Source organism: Gigantopelta aegis, chromosome 15 (assembly GCF_016097555.1).
Source record: "Gigantopelta aegis isolate Gae_Host chromosome 15, Gae_host_genome, whole genome shotgun sequence".
NCBI lineage: Eukaryota > Metazoa > Mollusca > Gastropoda > Neomphalida > Peltospiridae > Gigantopelta > Gigantopelta aegis.
In genome coordinates this window covers 22060923-22087535 of record NC_054713.1, presented here as the reverse complement: position 1 = coordinate 22087535, position 26613 = coordinate 22060923, and the positions used below count along the sequence as shown (strand labels likewise).

The window sequence follows — 26613 nt, the reverse complement described above, 5'->3', positions numbered from 1 at the left end:
TTGTTTTAATTATTATTGTAAATACTATATAAATATGTAACATGTATGTTTGGTTGTTTAGCCACTGTTCCCACTGAATTTAATAAATCATATGAGAAGTTATGAATTAAAAAAAAAATAACCATGAAAATGATTTGGACTTAGCTTTTTCTCCACAAGTGTAGACATGCTTTCACAGTTGAAGATATACATGCAGCAAGCTTACAAAAATGAAAACATGCTTGCGGGAAGCTTGCACAGTTGAAGATATGCATGCAGCAAGCTTGCAAAATGAAAACATGCTTGCGGGAAGCTTGCACAGTTGAAGATATGCTTGCAGCAAGCTAGCAAAAATGAAAACATGCTTGCGGGAAGCTTGCACAGTTGAAGATATGCATGCAGCAAGCTTGCACATGCTTTCACAAATGAAAACATGCATGCGGCAAGCTTGCAGAAATACTGACTACCTTACGCGAGCTAAATGTTAGCTTGCAAATAGCTTGCATTGCTTGTACTACCTTGTAACAACCTTGTAACTACCTTGCTACAACCTAGCCGCAAGCATGCATTTTTGTTTGGGAACGCACGTGTGCAGGGGAGGGTTTTGGGGGTTGAAACACCTCCCTGCTCATGCAAATTTTATTTTTTCTCAATATATTTTCCAGGGTGTGTGCGGGTTGGGGGTGGGGCAGACACAACTTGACACCCCCTATAAACTTCAGTTGCCACAGTCTAGACCCCCATCCCCTTATATTCCTGCATGCATGCAAGCAATTTTAGAGCTTTTGAGAAAGAAAAAAAACAAAATTAGTTTTTTTTCTTTTTCAAATATTTTTTAAATAATTCATTTTTGTTTGTATGAAAATTAAATTAAAATTCTTCCATTTTTCTCAAAAGCTCTAAAAATTAATTAGGCAATTCTTCTAAGCCAGAGGCTGACAATATATTATTTTACATTTAATAAGGTATATTTAGTGTGACAATTAAACTGGAGAAAAATTCTACAAATTAGTAACAATTTAAAAGTTTGGCAATAATACTTTTAAAAAAGTGAATTAAACCAAATAAAGTTATAATAAGTTAGATGTGCTGTGGAAGCTTCCAGGTATTCCACATAAAAACATATCGACTAAACCAACAGAAAAAAACCGATGGCTTATATTTGACCGGAGTAAAGAAAAAGACGTCTGAATCAAACCAGCAATAGAGAGAGAAGCTAGGAAGTATTAGTCGGTCATGTGACCATAACAGGAAGCTGAGGACTCGTTGGAAGATTTTGGTAATCCCATTGGCTGCTGGGATGTTTGGACCAGTCTAATATCCCTAGGTTTGAGGTCAGGTTAAAGGAGAGGACAATTAAGGCCTGGTATGCATATTCAACGATATATAATGCACATTATTGCTTAATATCAACACGCATAATTGTATAGTTAATTAATAAAACGGTTAAATGTGATGGCTATTATATATAACGGGCGCAGCCATTTTGTACCATCTCAGTGAGTACGCCCTCTGGCGAGCTGGTGGTTACGTAATACTTAACGCGTAATGTCAGGAATGAGCCTTAGAACTAGAGAAACACAATCTACCTGGTTTTTGCAGGATGATAAATAGTCATACACTGCCTTGTTCTGTAATAATACACATCCCAGTAAGCCAGCAATAAGTATATCCAGCACTATATATATTATTTTTCAATACAAAATAAAATACCATTGTCAAAGTGGCTACACAAGTCGAAACAATTAACAATGTTTTGCCCATGCATTAACCTACATACTGAAATGATACACGGAGTGTTTTCTTAGTTAATTGGTCTATGCTGTTAGTTGCTTCTACCTGTTATTCCTGATTGGCAGGTGTGTATTTGATTGGTAACCTGACGAGCCAATTAATTGACGCTATCTAGACACAAAAATACATACCAGTATTGTGGAATATTACCTGTCCCCCTAAAATTGTAATGGACATGGTTTATTACTGTAAATAGTTCTGTAAAATTATTGATTAAGTAGACTTTTCCATCTAAAACCACAGAACTGACCAATTACATAGTCCCAAAAAAAAGAAAATTATCACTTGGGTATCGTGGGTTGTTGTTTTTGCTCCAACGTAGCATATCAATAGGCCTAACAGTGTACATTTTTCCTTTGGATTATTAAACAGAGAAATATACTATAACCCCATTTTGTTCCGTTTATGCAACTTGAAATATATTTAGTTAAATAGTTTATTATATTATTACGTCATTTATGCCGTTTTACAAGTCAGGTTGATCAAAGAGAAGCACCTTGTCGAAAACTACTGTTTTTGTTTACACTGTACATACAGGAGATGTCAGGAGCTGACGTCACTTCGCCCCAAGCTATCCCACCAGACGTCACAAAAACGAAACAAAATGGCTGCCCCCAGTTAGCAGGAATAATCATGGTTTCTTATTAACTCTAAAATTACGCATTTTTCATTTGTTAAAGTGTCAGTATGTGTTGGTGGTCTGGGTATGCATCTTTCCAACACATAAGGCTCTTGTTTGAGTTGACCCTACCTTTAAGTAGAAAAGAAAAGTTTTGACTCACATTAGGTATACGCAGTAGCGACGGTGTCGGTCTCTGTGCCAGGGATTTCCCTCTGGTGCCTTTCTGCTGTCTACTTTTCTCAACCTTCCTTACTTGATAGGTCTCCACTATTCTTCGTACATCTTTCTCCTGTAAAGATGGAAGGAATGTTTTATTTAACAAGGCACTCAACACATTTTAATTATGGTTGTATGGCCACAGAATTATTTACACTACACGTGGGCCAAATTTACGAAACCTGTTTTTTCTTAAATGCAGGCGTTTAATCATTGTAAATTTATGTAGTTGCATGCATATACGTCATAAACAGGCTTTGTTTCTATATATATAGTGTTAGTGGCTATAGCAGCTTTATTAACCCTAGAGCCGTCAGTATCAAATATGATATGCAAAACTAAGTTAATTAAAACCAGTGCACCACAACTGGACAAAGACCGTGGTATGTGCTTTCCTGTGGGAAAGTGCACATAAAAGATCCCTTGCTATTAATGGAAAAATATAGCAGGTTTCCTCTCTATAAGACTCTTGTCAGAATTACCAAATGTTTGACATCAATAGTCTATAATTAATTAATCAATGTGCTCTAGTGGTGTTGTTAAACAAAACAAACCAATGGGGATTGATCTTAGATCAATTGTGCATGAGGCAAGCACAACTAGTACAAACTGAGCTACGTTCTACTCCTTGTTCTCCAGATGGGAGGAAAATAAACATTTTGCCGAACGCATGCCCCATCTTACCTCCTAAATTGTACCCCACTAATATCAATGGGTTTTTTTCTGTCTGCAAATAATGATAACAGTTGAGAGTGATGATAAAATGTTGACCCCCGTGTTAAAGGAACATGAACATTTTGACACAGTATTCATATATGATACACTGGGTATTCAAAATTAAAAACCTAATGTATCACATATGATACGGTTCCAAAACAAGGCAAAAAGGTTCAACATTTTTATTTTGCTATGGGGGGTTTCCTTACACTGTTTATCAATTGTTAGCCATCATATTTTTCACATAACAGATTTTATGTTCAGGTTCTCTATAGGGTTAATTAATATCAGTTGGCACTTGTATATTTTTTATGCACCTTTCCCTTTCTTTGGGCAACATACCCTGAAAAGGACAATCCCTGTTGTCCAGCTCTCTCTCCCCCAGAATATTTAAACAAATACACCAACTAAACATATGGCCAGAGCTAGGCCTACACCCATTTTACACAAAAAATCCTACATTTCCATTGGCTGGAATCGTAAAAAAAAAAAAAAGTCTTCAATGTTAACAAGTTAAACATGTTTGAAAAGTACATGCTCTCCCCTGTCATTATATTTTTATTAACCTGCCAAAAAAAAATTGGGATACCTACTGGCTGGCTTTTTAATTTTTAATTTATTTTATACTCTTTAAAAAAAGTAGGGGAATGTAGAAAATCGAGAGTATCAAGTGTTATCTCTGTCTAGGAATAGATGCATGATAATAATGAAGGAATTTGGAAGAAATGACAGCCAACATGAAAGCCAACATTTCATGCTCGCAGCAGATTGTATGGCTGTAAACGACCTTGAAACAAGATAGGGATGACACGTGAAAACTGAACGTTCACGTCTTTTGATCAATAATTGTTAATACCCCCACATGCAATTCGTCAAACATTTGTTTATTCGATGTAGCATGCTATGTATCAATCGCCCAATGATGATTTTAGGAAGTCTATCCCACTCTCTTCTTGCAGCACCTGGCCAAGTTCAGATAAAGTAGCCGGCAGCCAATGATGTCGGCGTACATATCTCCCGATCATGTACCAGATGTGCTCTAAGGGGAAAAGGTCAGGGCTCATTGCTAGCCATGGCATTCTGGTAACGCATTGTTGCTGAAGGTAGTCATTTACAATATGTGCACGATGGGCCCGAGCATTGTCATCTTGAAACACAAACCATCGACCAGCATGGCAAGCAAACGGGACAACAATCGGTGCCAGTATGTTATCCCGGTAATACTGACCAGTGACCCTCCCTTGAACAATATATGGAGTGGTGTTCTGTCAGTCATAGTGATACCACCTTACCTCATAACTGAACCACTACTAAATCTGTCATGTGGCCTGAGGTTGACATTTGTATTCCCGCGACCACGCCTATCCAACAAGTCCACAGTGAATCTGGACTCGTCAGAAAACATTATGTGAGACCATCAACAATTTCCACAGTTTCTACGATTCTGTAACGGTTGCACAACGCATGTCGCCGAGCATGCAGATGAGCTGCATGTAGACTATTTCTAATTGTCTGACCCGTCACTCGAACCCCAGTAGCCTGGTGTAACTGAGCAGCAATTTGAGTCGCTGTTTAAGCTCGATTTTGTACAATCTGGGTTCTGATGAAATCGATCCTGGACTTGTGTGGTTGACGTGGGATGCCCTGAACTGGGTCGATCATAAACATTTTGGGTCTACTGGTATCTGTTCCACAGTCTGCAGATCACAGATGGTGAAACATTGAACACATTGGCTACATCACGCTGAATTCTACCAGTTTGAAGCATGCCAATAGCCCATAGCCGTTCTCCACTTCATAGATGCCACATCACTAATTCAAAGACAAACAATGCATAACATCCAAAGAACAAAGGTTTATTGATCATGAGATTCAGCAAAATTTAACAGTAGTAACCACTCAAACAGATTTATTGACTGCACATTTTCGGCTGTGTTTGGGTGTTTAATAGGTTGTGCAGCCATGAACGTTCTTTCCTAGGAAGTCACTTTTTAAAACTGATCTCTGTTCCAATCATTGGTAACGACATTTGCATTTTAAATTCCCCTACTGTTTTTTGAAAAGTATATATTCACCCCTACACGTCCAGCTACATGATAACAAAACACTCTTAATTTATTTCTTACTGTTAGGGTTGGACCTCTGTCGGGTGCCTGGAAACACCATTTTTCTTTTTTAGGCTCACTGGCTAGTTTGCACATTACATCAAAATTTAATTTCATAGTGTTTTTGAAGATATTTAACATATACATGCCTATACCTTCCTACCTTTCTCATATAATTAACATGCAATAAAATACAATGTATGCTTGGGTTTTGCTACACAAAATATTTTCTTTTTTTTGTCACCAAAGAAAAAGTAGGAGTACCTGTTTGTCTGCCACAGAAACAAAACTATCAGATTCATATAGGAGGTCTTCGTAATTCATCTGTCTATCTTTCTGCTGTTTGTTACGACTGACCCGTTTCTTTTTGTTGTGCAGTAGCTTGTCCCGGGATTTTACAAACTCTGGCTTGTCTAGTAACTGTTTGCCAGAAGCTTCTGAGAACATAGGCTTGCCTTGTAGTTCATTCGCAGGGAATTCTAGGAAGCTTGGCTCGCCTTGCAGACGACGGTCAGGGCCTTCTAGGAACATTGGCTGTTCTGGTAAATGTTTGCCACGGGCTTCTCGGGTGTTTGGCTTGTCTCGTGGCTGTCTGCCAGGGCCTTCTAGGAACATTGGCTGTTCCGGTAAATGTTTGCCACGGGCTTCTTGGGTGTTTGGCTTGTCTCGTGGCTGTCTGCCAGGGCCTTCCAGGAACATTTGCTGTTCTGGTAAATGTTTGCCACGGGCTTCTAGGGTGTTTGGCTTGTCTCGTGGCTGTCTGTCATAGCCTTCTTGGAACATTCTCTTGTCCTGGGATTTTTTGCTGGGGCTTCCAGGGAACTTTGACATCTTTGGTAATAGTTTGCCAGGGGACCGTAGGAACATGAAAGTCTCTGCTGTGGTTGGCATTTTTGGGGGCAATTCCTCTAGGGACCCGCTGACATCTGAATCGCTAATTACCTTCTCCTGTACTACATACACACGTCTAGGTTCGTACAAATACTGAAAAACAATAATAAAAGTTTATTAGAACAACTGTTACTGTGTATTAATTAGTACTGTTAAAAAAATGGGTGATGATGACACAGGGTTTGGTCCTCCCTCATGGTGACCATGCATGCAGTCCCTTTTTTGTTAAAGCAATGACATTACTTTACTTTGCATTTTGACAGCTTGAAAAATGAAAGCAAAAAGGATTTTTCACGCGACTTTACCAGATTCCTTCTAAGAATACTCCCCCAACCCCTAATTAATCCATGTGCAATTATAGATCTGCTACTATTATAAACAAATCATCATGCCAATCTTTTGGGGTAAAAAAACAAAACAATGTCAGCACCCTCCCCCACCCCCACCCCCAAAAAGATATATTTTTAAAGATGCAATTGAATAACAATTTAGAATAGCCATAAATCAGTCACATTATTTTTCTTCCGGGTCCCCTGACATGCCATCCTTACAGTGATAGAAATAAGCAGAATTTTTTATTCATCCACCAGACAAATACATCTAGAAATGTATTTGTCCGCCAATATATTCCACGTGTCCAAATAAATGGTTTATTTTATTCAAGTATTGATCAGGATGATGTTTGTGATTGCTAAAAATGAGACTGCACTGAACATTTTTACTTTACTTGTCCACGGGACAACCACCAAGAGAAATTTTGCTTGTCCAAATTGATGTTAACTTGTCGGGACAAACGGACAAGTGCTTATTTCGAACACTGCCTTCAATATCCTTTAAATGCTGTGAGTGATATAAAAATAGGTGAAAGAACGACGAGTCTCTTTCTTTACTTGGGGTGAGACGTAGCCCTGTGGTAAACTGCTCGCTTGATCGTGGTCAGTCTGGGATCGATCCCCGTCAGTGTGCCCATTGGGCTATTTCTCACTCCAGCCAGTGCACCACAACTGGTACATCAAAGGCCGTGGTATGTGTTATCCTGTCTGTGGGATGGTGCATATAAAAGATCCCTTGCTGCTAATCGAAAAGAGTAGCACATGAAGTGGCAACAGCGGTTTCCTTCCTCAATCAATATCTGTGTGGTTCTTAACCATATGTCCTTAACCAAATAACCATAAATAAAACGTGTTGAGTGCATTGTTAAATAAACTATTTTCTTCTTTCTTTACTGATCTCAAAAATAATGTGGTTGAAAAGGTTTGTGTTGTATCTTGAAGGCAGTTGCCATGAGCAACAGAAAGATGGGACATTTTCTCTGCTGATCTCTGCACATATAGATCAAAGCAGTTTAATTACCACATACAATAATTAGTAGCAAACACAAACATAATGTTACTATAAGTCACTGTTAATGTTAATGTTTTTTATTTACAATATTTAAAAAATAATATTTCTAATTTATTTTTTAGAATAACTAAATTATAAAAGAAATAACTGATGTAGATTCAGATAGGGGTGGGATTTAGCTTGGTGCGTGGGCAGAGCACTCGCTTGAGGTGCTTGGATCAAAGGATCTTAAGATAATTATCCCCTTCATCGACCTATATACAGTAGAATCTTACTGGCTCAAACACTGTTGGTGCATCAAAGTCTGTTCGACCCATTAGGTAGTTCGAACCATGCATTCGGCCGTTGTCGGGTGCTTCTGTAACACAAACACCAATCGGAACACCTTGCGTATTTTCGTAAAACTGTCTTGGGTGAGATGGTCTGATTGACTCATGAGTAACGAAGTCGTCGTCAAATGTCGGATGAGATACATATTTGTAACTATTATTTATCACCGTTAAATAAACAAATAACAAACACACTGGTAGTCTGTATTTATAAATATTTATTTATTTAAAAAATTGTTCTTTACTATGCTGTTGGAGAATCTTTTGCGACATATTGACAACGTTGAGAAAAAAAATGAATGCATGAAGCACAGGCGGAGGGCCTTTACATTACAATGATCTCTCCTGTATTTCAAGTTAAAAACAGAATATGCCGACGCTCAGGCATAGAGTAGGCTAGCGATTAAAATGATTAAAGTAAACCAGCAAGGCCTGGCTAGCCTCACCAATTGATTGGTGTTACAGGCAAGGTTCAATCAGCTAATGATTGTCGTAGTACAATTGTCTGTACTAAAAAGATAATTACCGATAGGTGCTAAATAAACAACATGATAAGCCGGCATATGATCTAGGATTAATTCGTTCTACTTCCGAATTTATAATAACTTACTTTGAGACTGACATAAAAGGGTCGATAAAAAATTTGTACATAAATCTTTTTTGTATTTCTTCAGATAGACTTAGTCGTTCGAGCTAAATATGTTTAATTTTACAGTTCGGACCAATAAACTGGTTCAAGAGAAAGCTTCTGTTCGACCCTAGGCGTATTCGACCAATCAGCACCAAAATAAAAGGTTAGGTTTGACCATTTGGGCATTCAAGCCAATGAGATTCTACTGTAGTATGTAGTCTCCTATTGATCTTTCCCCCATCCCAACCAAAGTTGGTTTTGTTTAACAACACCACTAGAGCACATTGATATATTAATAATCGGCTATTGGATGTCAAACATGGACATTTTGACACAGTCATAAAGAAGAAAAACTTAACATTTTCCCATTAGTAGCAAGGGATCTTTTATATGCACTATCCCATAGACAGGATAGCACATACCACAGTTTTTTATACACCAGTTGTGGTGTACTGGCTGGAACGAGAAATAGCCCAATGGGCCCACCAACAGGGATCGATCCTAGACCAACCGTGCATCAGGCGTGCACTTTACCACTGGGCTACGTCCCATCCCCTTACAAGACAGAGAAGTAGTTACAGTGTAGCTCGTGATTCCGATATATTTTAATTCCACTTTACCACTGGGCTACGTCCCATCCCCTTACAAGACAGAGAAGTAGTTACAGTGTAGCTCGTGATTCCGATATATTTTAATTCCACTTTACCACTGGGATACGTCCCATCCCCTTACAAGACAGAGAAGTAGTTGTTACAGTGTAGCTCGTGATTCCGATATATTTTAATTCCACTTCACCACTGGGATACGTCCCATCCCCTTACAAGACAGAGAAGTAGTTGTTACAGTGTAGCTCGTGATTCCGATATATTTTAATTCCACTTTACCACTGGGATACGTCCCATCCCCTTACAAGACAGAGAAGTAGTTGTTACAGTGTAGCTCGTGATTCCGATATATTTTAATTCCACTTTACCACTGGGTTACGTCCCATCCCCTTACAAGACAGAGAAGTAGTTACAGTTTAGCTCGTGATTCCGATATATTTTAATTCCACTTCACCACTGGGATACGTCCCATCCCCTTACAAGACAGAGAAGTAGTTACAGTGTAGCTCGTGATTCCGATATATTTTAATTCCACTTTACCACTGGGTTACGTCCCATCCCCTTACAAGACAGAGAAGTAGTTACAGTGTAGCTCGTGATTCCGATATATTTTAATTCCACTTCACCACTGGGATACGTCCCATCCCCTTACAAGACAGAGAAGTAGTTACAGTGTAGCTCGTGATTCCGATATATTTTAATTCCACTTCACCACTGGGATACGTCCCATCCCCTTACAAGACAGAGAAGTAGTTACAGTGTAGCTCGTGATTCCGATATATTTTAATTCCACTTTACCACTGGGATACGTCCCATCCCCTTACAAGACAGAGAAGTAGTTGTTACAGTGTAGCTCGTGATTCCGATATATTTTAATTCCACTTCACCACTGGGTTACGTCCCATCCCCTTACAAGACAGAGAAGTAATTACAGTGTAGCTCGTGATTCCGATATATTTTAATTCCACTTCACCACTGGGATACGTCCCATCCCCTTACAAGACAGAGAAGTAGTTGTTACAGTGTAGCTCGTGATTCCGATATATTTTAATTCCACTTTACCACTGGGATACGTCCCATCCCCTTACAAGACAGAGAAGTAGTTGTTACAGTGTAGCTCGTGATTCCGATATATTTTAATTCCACTTTACCACTGGGTTACGTCCCATCCCCTTACAAGACAGAGAAGTAGTTACAGTTTAGCTCGTGATTCCGATATATTTTAATTCCACTTCACCACTGGGATACGTCCCATCCCCTTACAAGACAGAGAAGTAGTTACAGTGTAGCTCGTGATTCCGATATATTTTAATTCCACTTTACCACTGGGTTACGTCCCATCCCCTTACAAGACAGAGAAGTAGTTACAGTGTAGCTCGTGATTCCGATATATTTTAATTCCACTTTACCACTGGGTTACGTCCCATCCCCTTACAAGACAGAGAAGTAGTTACAGTGTAGCTCGTGATTCCGATATATTTTAATTCCACTTTACCACTGGGTTACGTCCCATCCCCTTACAAGACAGAGAAGTAGTTACAGTGTAGCTCGTGATTCCGATATATTTTAATTCCACTTTACCACTGGGTTACGTCCCATCCCCTTACAAGACAGAGAAGTAGTTACAGTGTAGCTCGTGATTCCGATATATTTTAATTCCACTTTACCACTGGGTTACGTCCCATCCCCTTACAAGACAGAGAAGTAGTTACAGTGTAGCTCGTGATTCCGATATATTTTAATTCCACTTTACCACTGGGTTACGTCCCATCCCCTTACAAGACAGAGAAGTAGTTACAGTGTAGCTCGTGATTCCGATATATTTTAATTCCACTTTACCACTGGGTTACGTCCCATCCCCTTACAAGACAGAGAAGTAGTTACAGTGTAGCTCGTGATTCCGATATATTTTAATTCCACTTTACCACTGGGTTACGTCCCATCCCCTTACAAGACAGAGAAGTAGTTACAGTGTAGCTCGTGATTCCGATATATTTTAATTCCACTTTACCACTGGGTTACGTCCCATCCCCTTACAAGACAGAGAAGTAGTTACAGTGTAGCTCGTGATTCCGATATATTTTAATTCCACTTTACCACTGGGTTACGTCCCATCCCCTTACAAGACAGAGAAGTAGTTACAGTGTAGCTCGTGATTCCGATATATTTTAATTCCACTTTACCACTGGGTTACGTCCCATCCCCTTACAAGACAGAGAAGTAGTTACAGTGTAGCTCGTGATTCCGATATATTTTAATTCCACTTTACCACTGGGTTACGTCCCATCCCCTTACAAGACAGAGAAGTAGTTACAGTGTAGCTCGTGATTCCGATATATTTTAATTCCACTTTACCACTGGGTTACGTCCCATCCCCTTACAAGACAGAGAAGTAGTTACAGTGTAGCTCGTGATTCCGATATATTTTAATTCCACTTTACCACTGGGCTACGTCCCATCCCCTTACAAGACAGAGAAGTAGTTACAGTGTAGCTCGTGATTCCGATATATTTTAATTCCACTTCACCACTGGGATACGTCCCATCCCCTTACAAGACAGAGAAGTAGTTACAGTGTAGCTCGTGATTCCGATATATTTTAATTCCACTTTACCACTGGGTTACGTCCCATCCCCTTACAAGACAGAGAAGTAGTTACAGTGTAGCTCGTGATTCCGATATATTTTAATTCCACTTTACCACTGGGTTACGTCCCATCCCCTTACAAGACAGAGAAGTAGTTACAGTGTAGCTCGTGATTCCAATATATTTTAATTCCACTTCACCACTGGGCTACGTCCCATCCCCTTACAAGACAGAGAAGTAGTTACAGTGTAGCTCGTGATTCCGATATATTTTAATTCCACTTCACCACTGGGATACGTCCCATCCCCTTACAAGACAGAGAAGTAGTTACAGTGTAGCTCGTGATTCCGATATATTTTAATTCCACTTTACCACTGGGTTACGTCCCATCCCCTTACAAGACAGAGAAGTAGTTACAGTGTAGCTCGTGATTCCGATATATTTTAATTCCACTTCACCACTGGGCTACGTCCCATCCGCTTACAAGACAGAGAAGTAGTTACAGTTTAGCTCGTGATTCCGATATATTTTAATTCCACTTCACCACTGGGCTACGTCCCATCCCCTTACAAGACAGAGAAGTAGTTACAGTGTAGCTCGTGATTCCGATATATTTTAATTCCACTTTACCACTGGGATACGTCCCATCCCCTTACAAGACAGAGAAGTAGTTACAGTGTAGCTCATGATTCCGATATATTTTAATTCCACTTCACCACTGGGTTACGTCCCATCCCCTTACAAGACAGAGAAGTTGTTACAGTGTAGCTCGTTATTCTGATATATTTTAATTCCACAATGCTCTAAAATATATCTCACAGATCCTAATTGTTCACATACTAATCAGAGTTTCTGACGGAAAGACATTTTTGAGTATGGCACTATGGAATTGAATATTTACAATGTGTGGGCTGAATGCAACCGCAATCGACAGGGGGTATGGGGGCTCTCCTCCAGAAGAAAATGGGTTATGTTTAGGGTTAGGGTTAAGCAAATCATACAGTAATGATAACTAATTTTGTCAAAAGGCCTACTTAAGAAAAGAAAATCTGCAAAAACATTTGGGTATGGTGCCATACCCATTTTACCCTCTGGCAGAAACCCTGCTAAAGCGTCCGAAACCATCCCTACGCCTTGTAATGTATTATTTCCAGCAGGCCTTTTTTCTTTCTTAGCAGGCCATATTTGACTTCCTATTTCAGACCCTAGACAGGCAGGGCATGGTATGTGCTGTCCTGTCTGTTGTAAAGTGCATATAACACAAATACTTATAGGTGTGCACTTTAGCAGCACCATGGAGTGTATTAAACTGGTTTCTTTAACCCAAAAGTTACCTGGCATGTCAAAACTACAAGAACGATCACCATCACAGCTGAATGTAAAACACAGAAATAAAATACTTCTCTTTCCAAAACCACATTGGCCGATTTCTGAAAGAAAGACATGACAACGTTCTTTAATTAGTGCATAACAATTTATCAACCTGAAGTTGGTGTTGTGGAAGAGGGTTTAAACTGGACCCAAGTAATTAGTAAATAGTTGGTGAGTTCGTTAAGAAAATCAGTAGCCAAATCAGGTGCAAATCCAGGATGTTTTGTGGGGGGAGGGCTACATGGTACTACTAAGTGGGTAGGGATTTTTTGTCATGAGCTAGGGCAGGTACAGATCCCCTTGACCCCCTCCCTGTAAATTCAAGTTTCACTTGGTCAAACATCCAGAATAATGGCCATTGATATACACACAAGGGCACATGATGCCAAATGTGTTTGCATCTACTGTCTGTCATGTTATATAGACCCTACAAATCACTAATTTTAATTTTAATATCTATTCATGCAGTAACAGTTTTTTGGGGTTTTTTTTTTTGGGGGGGGGGGGGGTTGTTGTTTTTTCTTTTCGTTTAAAGTTCCATTTTTAATTTCACCACCTAACCTGTAGGAACAATTAGTTAACATTTTACATCTCAATCAATTATAGATGTTTTTTATAGTATAGCCTAACCAATCAATTTTTCATTATAATTATCATTTTATAGTATAGCCTAACCAATCAATTATAGATCATTTTTTATAGTATAGCCTAAATATAATCAATTATAGAGCACCATACCCATTTTAACCTTTGGCAGAAACTTTTTTATGCTATGGAAGGAATGAGCCTCAAAGCCGGGATGCCATTATGGCACCATCGACAATCAGTTATAGATGTTTTTTATAGTATATATCATTTCCTCAAAAATGGAAGCCTGCTTATTATTAATACTAACCTACCATCAATTATAGATGTTTTTTTATAGTATAACTAACCAATCAATTATAGATGTACATTGCATATTAAATATATTTTCTTGCTTAGAATATCAGTGTCTGTATATTCAATGTGTTAGCCTAACCAATCAATTATAGATGTATTTTTTTTGTCTATTTTAGTAAATAAAATATAAATTTTATCTATACAAATATTAGAACGCCTAACCAATCAATTATAGAGCCACTAATAGTTTATGCATAACCAATATATTTGATATGTTTTTATAGTATAGTTAAAAAGTCTCTGTTAGATGTTTCTTATAAAATAGCCAGCCAATCAATTATAGATCTTTTTATAGTATAGCCTAACCAATCACACTTGGATAAATTAAGTACTAGAGTGAAACAATCTTATGACGTTGAAATGGGGGAATATTCTTAGAAATCGACTAGAGCTCATCTCACTCAGTAACCGTTACTTCTTAAAGGTATATACATCTTAAAAAATATGAGAAATATGTTTTTTATAGTATAGCCTAACCACCAGAATAGACCGCTTTTTATTCATATGCCTCATTTAGATGCTTTTTATCTATAGCCTAACCAATCAATTATAGACAAATTTTTTATAGTATAGCCTAACCAATCAATTATAGATGAACTGTATACTGTACACATTATAGTATAGCCTAACCAACAATTATAGATGTTTTTTATAGTATATTCAATAGTATAGCCTAACCAATCAATTATAGATGTTTTTTATAGTATAGCCTAACCAATCAATTATAGATGTTTTTTATAGTATATAGCCTAACCAATCAATTATAGATGTTTTTTATAGTATATAGCCTAACCAATCAATTATAGATGTTTTTTATAGTATATAGCCTAACCAATCAATTATAGATGCTTTTTATAGTATAGCATAACCAATCAATTATAGATGCTTTTTTATAGTATAGCCTAACCAATCAATTATAGATGTTTTTTATAGTATAGCCTAACCAATCAATTATAGATGTTTTTTATAGTATAGCCTAACCAATCAATTATAGATGCTTTTTATAGTATAGCCTAACCAATCAATTATAGATGTTTTTTATAGTATAGCCTAACCAATCAATTATAGATGTTTTTTATAGTATATAGCCTAACCAATCAATTATAGATGCTTTTTATAGTATATAGCCTAACCAATCAATTATAGATGCTTTTTATAGTATAGCCTAACCAATCAATTATAGATGTTTTTTATAGTATAGCCTAACCAATCAATTTTTCATTATAATTATCATTGGAATATCATTAGTATTATGAATAGTTTTGGATCATACATATACGTATTATAATATATTTTATTTCAGCACCATACCCATTTTAACCTTTGGCAGAAACTCTGCTATGGAAGGAATGAGCCTCAAAGCCAGGATGCCATTATTGGCACCATCGACGGTAGTACTAGTGTATGGTAAGTCAACACTATATCATTTCCTCAAAAATGGAAGCCTGCTTATTATTAATACTAACTCTTCAAAGTTGCAGACCCAAGTTTAAACACTAAGTTTCTTGAGTTTGCAGCATTTTAAGATGTTTCCGACCAATAAACATTTCTATGATTAAACGTACATATTAAATATATTTTCTTGCTTAGAATATCAGTGTCAGTATATTCAATGTGTTTCTGGTCGTCTTGATATTTGTAAGAAGCCCAAACTGGATTTTGTCTATTTTAGTAAATAAAATAAAATTTTATCTATAAGTACAAATATTAGAACGATCAGAAACACATTTAATATACAGCCACTAATATTTTATGCATAAAAATATATTTGATATGTAATTACAATTGTTAAAAAGTCTCTGTTAGTCGACAACATCTTAAAAATTGCAGCAAACTCAGGAATGTCCTTTTAAAGTGAACACACTTGTAACACACTTGGATAAGTTAAGTCACTAGAGTGAAACAAGCTTGTGACGTTGAAATGGGGGAATATTCTTAGAAATCGACTAGAGCTCATCTCACTCAGTAACCGTTACTTCTTAAAGGTATATACATCTTTAAAAATATGAGAAATATATTTTGTAGCATTATATAAACACCAGAATAAACCGAAACCCTTCAGATGTAAGACATTGATAATCTAAATCTAAGGTCTAATTTCAATTCTGACAAATGGCTCTAATGGTGAAATCTATCAATAAATTGGTGAACTGTAACAATATGTACACATGTCAGTCAATTTAAGTTTATATTTACCTTTTGCACAATTACTTTGGAATCGGCTAATTCTAAATTGAAGAAAAATAAGAGAATTAATACACATATGTTAACATAATTATATTACCATATATTAAATCAAGAATAAAATACAAAAGGACAGGAGACAGTACAATGGGGTGGGATAGGGGGTTGAGAGAGAGAGAGAGAGAGAGAGAGAGAGAGAGAGAGAGAGAGAGAGAGAGAGAGAGAGAGAGAGAGAGAGAGAGAGAGAGAGAGAGAGAGAGAGAGAGAGAGAGAGAGAGAGAGAGATAGAGAGCGAGAGAGCGAGAGAGAGAGAGAGAGAGAGAAAGAAGGGGGCATTTTCTACGGCAGGCCAGTGTGTGCTAAGGTTTTTCATGTACCAGCTACCTGTGTCACCAAATTAAACCTCTTAAAAACTGCTAGAATGATCATTTCCTTCATACATTGATCGTTCAAATTTGTGTAACCTATTTTTTTTTCATGCAAAATTAAGGACCCCATTTACAAGATCATATAATGGGTTATGCAAAGAGGACATGGATTACCTCAATTTATTTTTGCGTAAATCATAAATGGGTTACGCACATTATTAATTCTCAGAGGCCATGTGGCACACTGGCTGGGATTGGGTAAAACCAGACTCCATCGAATGCGATCGATCCTGCAACCCATCACACCCCAGGTGAGCACTAACTCTACCACTGTCGTCCCTGCTTGGGCTGGAGAAAAGACAAAGTAATTGTGTACTCACGTGTGTCTAGTTTGGACACGGCTGACTGGGGCAGTGAAGGACGTGCACCTGATCGAGCTCTCGCCACGGCCTCTTCTAGTGCTCTTTGATATTCATCCCTCATAGACACAAGTCTCAGAACTCTGACAGCATCGGCTCGTCGTCCGAACACATGCGTCAGCTCTCGATCGAGATCAGGTGCAGCCATATCAAAGACATGGCCCATATACAATGAATAAACTGGTGGATGCGACATCGACTCTCCTTTTGTGACTCTTCCTGTAACAAACACCAAACTATTTTAATAAATATACATATCACAGTAATTTCTCGTTCCAGCCAGTGCACCACGACTGGTATATCAAAGGTCGTGGTATGTGTTATCCTGTCTGTAGGATGGTGCATATAAAAGATCCCTTGCTGCTAATTGAAAAAGAGTAGCCCATGAAGTGGCGACAGCGGGTTTCCTCTCTCAATATCTGTGTGGTCCTTAACCATATGTCCGACGCCATATAACCGTAAATAAAATGTGTTGAGTGCGTCGTTAAATAAACCATTTCCTTCTTTTCATATCACTGTAGCACTTGCCATATTTTACATCTATTACATACCTATTCAATCTTACTATAGTGATAAAAACATTTTCAAACCGTGTGATAAATTTATCGTGTGTCACAAATATGTGCAATCTGGAACGGAACTTTTAAATGGGGAATTCCATTTTTATTTTTACTGGCGTTAGCACCATTTTGTTACTGATGTCTTGTATGATTTACAAATTACGTCACATCGTATTTGAAACATTACACAAGATTTCCGCAGAGTATAATTCTTAACGTTAAGTAAATCCATGAAAGGAGGATTGATCATAGATTAAAGAATGTGTATTATGATGTTAAATTAAAAACCGATTTGTAAAAAGTAAAAGAAGGTATGTCATAAATACAGAACCTCACATGTTGTTTTCACTTCCTTTTTATTGCACTTGTTTTTCTTTGCTACGCTGTCTCATGGTATATATATTCTTGCGCAAAATAAACTTGTGCAATAAATAGGAAGCGAAAACAATGTATGTGAGGTTCTGTATAATTATGTATTATTTAATACAGATATTTTAGGATTCCGTCTCTTAATTTTACGCTTCTGACCTAAAACCTGGGATTTGTTATATATATCACAAAATCATGCTTAATTCACCGTCTGCATTTAATGATATCACATATAACCTTGCATAATTAATATAAGAATATCTGAATCCATTATCAAGGTCATACCTGCTATATTTTGCTGTTATAAAATTAAGTAACTACAAATTAATCTACCACACCTGGCATAATTAACCCAAGAATAATAAAATAATTGTTATGCGTTGCTACTGGGTGATGTCAGGACATGATGCCATATAACCACAATTAAAATGTGTTGAGTGAGTCATTAAATAACACATTCTACCGTGATACGGGGGCATAATAACAGGTTACTTATAGGCTTTCGACAACTAAAGCCAGTAATATTCTGAATATATTTCAGTCCAGGGTTAAATTGTGTGTGGTTTAGTGACACCACTGGAGTACACTGATTAATTAATCATCAGCTATTGGATGTTAAACATTGGATAATTCTGATATAGTCTTAGACATTAACCCACTACATTTTTCCATTAGAAGTAAGCGATTTTTTTGTATGCACTTTTCCATAGACAGAACAGTACATGTGCCACAGGCTTTGATATATAACTAGTCATGGGGCAGTGGTATATTATCAAAGGTACATGTCAGAGACTGTCCATTGAGAGGGTTCGATCCTATGACCAACCATTTCACGTGAGTGGTCTTCTGACTATAAGCTAAAATGTGCTCCATTACTTCCCAAGTAAGGTTCAAGACGGTTTTGTCTGTTCAAGGTTATTTGAAACAAGCATTCTGAGAGTACCAGGCCTAACAATTAGGGGATAACCCTACTGTGTTTTCAGATTTGCGGACGTATTTCGGTAATTTTGTGACTGTAAAACCACCGATATACGTCCGCAAATCGAAAAACACAGTACGGTTATCACATTTCTAATTAAACTGTTTGTTGGTTGATTTTAAATAGGAAATTGTCACATTTTTAGTAAGAATAAGCATATAAACGTCACCATCTCGTGACGTCATTAGGCAGATCATTGACAGATGATGGGTGATCGAACAGTTAGCGGCTCTAACGTAGGTGTGTAATTTGACATATTTAATGTGCTCTCGTGATTAGATAACGACTAATAAAGAATAATATGTTCATTTCTGACATAAAAACGTCTCAGTATTTAACGACTTCGGTACGTAATATGAACACTACAGAAATTGTCTTCATGACGTCATTACAAAACAACCCTGTTCTTTGCTTAAGTTATGACGTATTTCTGACAGAAAATTTGCGACCGGTATATCAGTGATTTTACCACCTGAACTTTTTCGTAGAGATCCAATCAGATTCGTTCTTACAAATATGTTGAAGTAGAATTTCTTGTAAATCACCATCAAAGTCAAACTTGATTTTAACAGTACATGGTAAAGCTATACACTAAATTTCAATTCAGTATCTTGAGGCTTTGTGAAAAATCTGAAAAACTAATTTTCATATCTCCTAAGTTCAAGGGCCATAATAACTCTCTCAGAAAATGGTTAAATTGAGATGAAACGATGCCTCCAACTGAACATGCGGTCATGTGAAATGCTGTTGGGCCGACTGAAAATCAATCACAGACAACTGGTTTTTCAATCCACACTACACAACTCAACTCGATAGTTGAATTGTATCGTATCGCATAATGTGATCTAGGCTTAACACTACATGATAAAGCTGTACACAACATTTTAACTCAATCTGTATCTTATAATTGAGGCAATTTGCTGGTGCGTACTACAGATCTGACAGAAGACGACATTATAGAACCTGACTCAGTCTGAGCTTCTGCGAGTTTGGTTTGAGGCTTTCTAAAATTAAAGCTCAAAACATATTGCAGAGATTAAATTATGTAGTGTTTTTTTAATTTTGAAGTGGTCAGCTTATTGGAATTGACTGGATGCACCATAATATCTAGTAGATCTATTTTGTGACATTATTCAATGTTATGGTAAAAATGAATCATATTTAATTAGCTTATATTATTCTGGGACAAAGCAAAATGTATACTCTAGTTTTACTTTACTTTACTTTACTTTATTAGCGTGCCATTATCCAAAAGAGGTTTAGGCACGTCCATCCCACGCCCAGTCTCTGGCAAGGCCAGCTAGTGGCTGGGAAAGAAAGAAAGAAAGAAATGTTTTATTTAACGACGCACTCAACATATTTTATTTACGGTTATATGGCGTCAGACATATGGTTAAGGACCACACAGATTTTGAGAGGAAACCCGCTGTCGCCACTACATGGGCTACTCTTCCGATTAGCAGCAAAGGATCTTTTATTTGCACTTCCCACAGGCAGGATAGCACAAACCATGGCCTTTGTTGAACCAGTTATGGATCACTGGTCGGTGCAAGTGGTTTACACCTACCCATTGAGCCTTGCAGAGCACTCACTCAGGGTTTGGAGTCGGTATCTGGATTAAAAATCCCATCCGAACCCAGTACCTACCAGCCTGTAGACCGACGGCCTACCACGACGCCACCGAGGCCGGTCTAGTGGCTGGGTGTCGGACAGAAAATACTTAATTTTGAGGGACAATTTTGACATTGTACTAAAATGGAATGGATTTAATTTTGATGGCGTATGCTAAAAAGTAAAATAAATATAAAATCATTCTTATTGTTACAAATATTATGACAATTTTAGATGGGCGGTCTAAATTAAATTGTAGTTTTAATTCACACTAACTTGCATGAGCACATGCGTGAATATAAAAATAACAATGGAATTTTCCAATACTATGGGGATTATTCAAGGTCAATTAATTGATTGTCATTGGTATTGTTTTAACTTTAAGCAATTTACATGAAATATAAGAACAGGTCAGATCTAAAGTCGTGACACCAAAACTTACATGATGACATAACTGCACCAAGATTACTAATAAACAATATGACAATAAAGTACATTGTATATTTTGGTAAAATTATAGTTTTTTTCACATCTATTTTTCTTTCGATATTTATTTTATTAGTTGCCTACTACTGTAGCATTTACAATGCACATCTTAAACTGACACACATGCGTGCACACACACACACATTATTATATTTTAAATTACTGAGGAAGAAAATATTAAGTTTAAGGCTATGTACTGTCTGTTTCCGTCAAAAGGGAACCGATGAACTGGCATGTAAGTTCATAATGAATAAAGATAAAATTCATATAAAAATTTATTAATATATTAAGTTTTAAACCATACCACCTCAAATAATATTTGTTTGGAAAAAAACAGTGTAAATAATACAAAAAACCATCTTTATCAATTAACATCAAACTGCATAGATTAAATCTTCTTTACTGATACCGGTTTTAAGGTAATTGATGGAACATCCAAGGTAATCTGAATGACAAAATCGTAATACATGATCAGGGCCATATCTCTGCACAATGCAGTCGAATGGGTATTTGGCAAAATAGTGGATGATTCCATGAATCCCTATCTAGTGCCTCATCTATAGGACAGCCACTCCCAAGAAAATCGTTTACTGGATATTTCATCTGTCTTGCATTGCCATAAAGAGGACTGGCACTTCAAGACTATAGTTTACTAACACAAGGGCTTCTATCTTTAATATCTTTGTAGTTTGTACTGCATTATTGATTACTTCAGAAACAATGCAAGAGAAGCTGCATACCATGGCTGTTCTAACATTTTGTAATCACCCCTGTATTAATAATGAAATTTAATCTATATAATTTAATGGTAATTTGTAAAAAAACACAAAACTTTTATTGATACTGAATTTCTTTAAAAAAAAAAAAAATGTTATTCGAGTTGGTATGGGTTTAAAACTTAATACATTTTTATATGAATTATGGTTATTATTCAACAAAGAGAGTAGGTTAAAACAAAGTATATTCACACACACACACACACACACACCCTGGTTCCCATGGGCGTGGCCTAAACACTGAATCAGTGATATACTTGCATCTTACCACATGTTTCTATTACACGCGAATCACAGGACATATAATGAAATAAAATGCCTCCATTTTGTTCAATCTGTTTCAACAAGTCCAAAAATGTGCACGTGCAATTCATGTTGAGTTGTCTGAAATCGCTGAAAAAAAATAAAAAATCATAGTTATATTAAATTATGAAATCAAAGTCTTTACAATCCCAGGGCCGTGGGAATGTTTTTGTAGATGGTAGGAAAGCACAAACACATTTAATTTTTTTTTTTATATATAAATGGTAAAATGAACTATCGGTTGTGGGTCTCTACTGTGGACGCATCTCCCTAGTTCATCCCACAAGTGCTCTATGGGATTGAGGTATGGTGACACTGCTGGTCAGGGTAACACGTCCACATGGTGTAGGGTCAGAAATGCATTACACACTCTGGCAACAAGCAGTCGAGCATTGTCTTGTTGGAACATCGTGTGTGGATGTGGTGCCATGTATGGAATTACGATGGGAGCAATGATTTTGTACCGGTAGTGAACACCTGTGAGGTTTCCATCAATGACATGGAGATCAGTTACACCTCACCCATATATTCCCACCCACACCATGAGACTGCCTCCCCCGTATCTGTCAACCTCCATCACACAACAGTCCTGGTGTCTCTCGCCTCGTCTGCGATACACTCTGATACGCCCATCAGCAACTCTCAAGTTGAATCGTGATTCATCAGTAAAGTGGACATTTCTCCATTGCAGATGGAGTTGACAATGCCAGGCAGTAAGAATAGGTCTCCTTGCAGGTCAGCATGGCCGGATGTTGTAAGCTCACAGACTGTCTGAGCATGAATGTGGAACTGTCGGGCAAGAATGGTGGCTGCTTGAAACCAGTTCCGGAGAGTAGTGGTTTGGATATACTGGTCCTGCGCAGCCAACGTAACTCGTGGACATCCGCTCTGAGGGTGGTCATAATTGGTTGATCCAGTGACCTGTAAATGATTTTTCAGCCTCTGTATAGTGACTCTGGCTATACCAAAACGTCTGACCATGTCACTGACACTGCGCCCAGCATCAAGCATCCCAACTGCTCTCTGACGGTCATTTTGTGATAGGCGTGGCATTCTCAAATGGTATTTTATAGGCTTTATTTATTGTTTTTTTGAAGGTGTGAACTCATGAGAATACCCTAGTGAAATATTGGGTGTATACATGCTGAACAACTGGCCCACAGTGTGAAAATAATGTTCTTGGTCGTGAAGGCACTCTGTCATGTGACATGCAGCAGTGATTCTTGATTAGCTATTTGGTGAAATGGCACACTAAATTGTTTTTCAAGATTTCAACATGCATGCATAGTTTTTTTTCGGTTGAGTATATAAACTTTAGTGCATGTTCAGAAGACATGCAGCATACAATAATTATAACTCCCATCATATTACTGCCTCCAGTGGATCCACACAGGTGTGTGTGCAGAAAATTATGCAGAGGAGGGAGGAGGATGTTCTAGATTCAGTGAAGATTTTAGTGGTTATATAGTCGGGTCATGCGACCCAGGAAAATATATTTTAAAAAGAAAATTTATTTCCTTTTAATTAGCAGGGAGGTTCTGACCCCTAAACTTTTCCACCTCTGCACACACGCCTGAGACAATTAACTTAAAAGCCATATTTTAGAGTTAAAATTTAACAATTAATTTTACTCTAGTCTTCCATTCATCCACCCTAGGACACCAGAAACAAATGTGGATGTGCCCTTACAAGGAACATTTTGTTTACAACATTTTGATTAGTGACAGTTGGTGACTAGCTGAAAACAGAGAAGCAACGACATTTTGGAATTGTGAATCAATATCTGAAATTTGCATAGTGAATCACCACACAATACTAGATAATAGTTTAACTCACACAATTCTTGGTGCCAGCCTCATCTGCATGTATATGGCAAGATTGGGCAGATCTAGTTGGGTTAACCGGGTACATGTGATGACTTCGCTATGAATAATTTCACATCCAGGAAAGAAAGGTGACTGGAAATGCTCATGTGATGTTACCAAGCATGCATTGAACAGCAGAAACACAATGTGCATTCTGTAGCAGAAAACATTTCCTGAAAGTTGAAGTTAAAAAGGTTTTATAATTTGTTTTGTTTAACAAAACCACTAGAGCACATTGATTAAAATAATTATCGGATGTCAAACATTTGGTAATTCTGACTAGTAGTCATCAGAGGAAACCCAGTAAGTTTTCCCATAAGCAGCAAGGGATCTTTAATATGCATTTTCCCACAGAGAGGAAAGCATATACACGTACCATGGCCTTTGACCAGTTGTGAGGGGCAGGACGTAGCCCAGTGGCCAAGCACTCAACTGATGCACTGTCGGTCTAGGATCGATCCCCATCAGTGGGCCCATTGAGCTATTTATCGTCCCACCCAGTGCACCATGACTGGAATATCAAAGGCCGTGATGTGCTATCTTGTGTGGAATGGTGCATATAAAAGATCCCTTGCTACCAAAAGAAAAATGTAGCGGGTTTCCTCTCTAACACTAAATGTCAAAATTACCAATTAATTGCCAATGATCAATCAATCAATGTGCTCTAGTGGTGTTGTTAAACAAAACAAACTGACCAGTTGTAGTGCACTGGTAGGAACTAAAAAACCCAATCAGTTGAACCGACTGAGCTAAATCTTTGTATAAAGTTATAAAATATAAAAACATAACGACATGCCAACCACGTTGTCTTCTCAACATAGAACTCGGAATTAATTTTACATGGGTCAAGGTAAGCAGATCGGTTTTACAGTATTTTAATTTGGTGAAGATAATATTGCTAATTTTTAATTTGAATGACATCAGAATAAAAATTATACACTCGTATATGGGCAAAGTAATAAACATAATATACATTTATATTATGTTTATTGCTCTATTGATGTATCCAATGATGTCACTTTGCACCTCCTTACGATAACAATAAACTGGCTGCATTACATGTACGTTTCAGTTTTCAGAACGCTAGAAATAATGCATGCAAAATGGCTTTTGAAATTGTTTTGGTCTAAAAATTACTAATGCAGGGGTCGAATTTCAATTTTGGGGGGCTCGGCAATTGTTGCCTTTGGTTTAATAACAAAAATGAGGGCATCAAGGCAAATTGGAGGAGCACGAAGGCAAAGTTTTCCTTCAAAAGAGGGGCACGAAGGCAACTTATTTTCTATAAAATTTCTGAGACAAACATTGTTTCACCTTATGGTCTGGGACTGATGTTTATTTTTGATACAGATATACATGTATGCCATATTAATATATTTTACAAAGTTAATAACATGTAGCATAGATGCTACATTTTTCTTAAATGCCCATTGTTGCAGATATGCTATATTATTAAAAGTATATACAAATTTATAAAAATTAAAAAATCAACATGGAAGTGTTTAATGTACACTAAAACCTAAGTTGAATGAATATGATAATTTTTGGTATTTAGTTTGAGTACTGGTGGGTTAAAATAAATAAACATTATTTTTCTAGGCATTTTAGCATGTTTTGTTTTACCTGTCACTTCGTGTGTCAACAAGCAGACCGACTTCGCGAGATGTGACCTTTCATGTTACATTTTCAATGATTTTGTGTAATTTCCAAATAATAAAATGCTGGGTTAAAAAATAATAATAATAAAAATAAATTCCAAAGGGCACAGCGGCAAACCAGGTAAGGCAGTACTGCATTTTTCTTGCCATCAACACCGTAAGATTTTCAGGGCATAACGGCATAAGTAAGGAGGACACCTACAGCAACTGCTGTCTGTGCCGTGGTACAATTCGAACCCTGCTAATGCACCTGACTGTTTGAAAAAAGTAATGTAAATATATTTTTTAAACATTCTATTTACATTATATGCATCAATTACGATAATATGTTAGATTTATTGTGTTCGGAAAAAATAAAGGAAATGTTTTATTTAACGACGCACTCAACACATTTTATTTAAGATTATTAAATGATTATATGGCATCGGACATATGGTTAAGGACCACACAGATATTGAGGGACTAAACCCGCTGTCGCCACTTCATGGGCTACTCTTTTCGATTAGCAGCAAGGGATTTTTTTATATGCACCACCCATAGACAGGATAGCACATACCACGGCACTGATGGAGATCGATCCCAAACCGACCGTTTCGGAGACAAAATAAGGGCGTAAAAAGTTACTGTCGTCTACGACACATCTGCCATTTTCAATGATTTTGTTCTTAATCTCAATCGATTACACAAAAAATAGTTCATTTAACCGAACGGTCGCTTACATCCAATAGTCGATTATTAATAAATCAATGTGCTCTAGTGGTGTCGTTAAACAAACACACTTTTATATTACCTAATAATCACGTAAATGAAATTCCTGTCAGTCCTGATATTGTCGCCATCAGCAGATTACGTACGCAGTTAACTTTTGACGTCACAGAAATATTAATTAACACGTGACCAAAAC

The 26613-nt window shown here is 37.3% G+C and overlaps 1 protein-coding gene across 1 annotated transcript in view; it reads right to left on the bottom strand.

The window, feature by feature from the left end:
- The window catches only part of LOC121390671, a 35408-nt gene extending 8795 nt beyond the window's left edge, over positions 1-26613 (bottom strand). Inside the window, exons 1-8 of the mRNA XM_041522545.1 lie at positions 26500-26613; positions 24023-24224; positions 22152-22276; positions 17064-17321; positions 16328-16359; positions 13153-13248; positions 5698-6417; positions 2556-2684 (exon numbers count right to left, since the gene is read on the bottom strand). Coding sequence (XP_041378479.1) covers positions 2556-2684; positions 5698-6417; positions 13153-13248; positions 16328-16359; positions 17064-17321; positions 22152-22276; positions 24023-24204 — 1542 coding nt within the window. The 5' untranslated portion in view covers positions 24205-24224; positions 26500-26613. The remainder of the gene's footprint in view (positions 1-2555; positions 2685-5697; positions 6418-13152; positions 13249-16327; positions 16360-17063; positions 17322-22151; positions 22277-24022; positions 24225-26499) is intronic.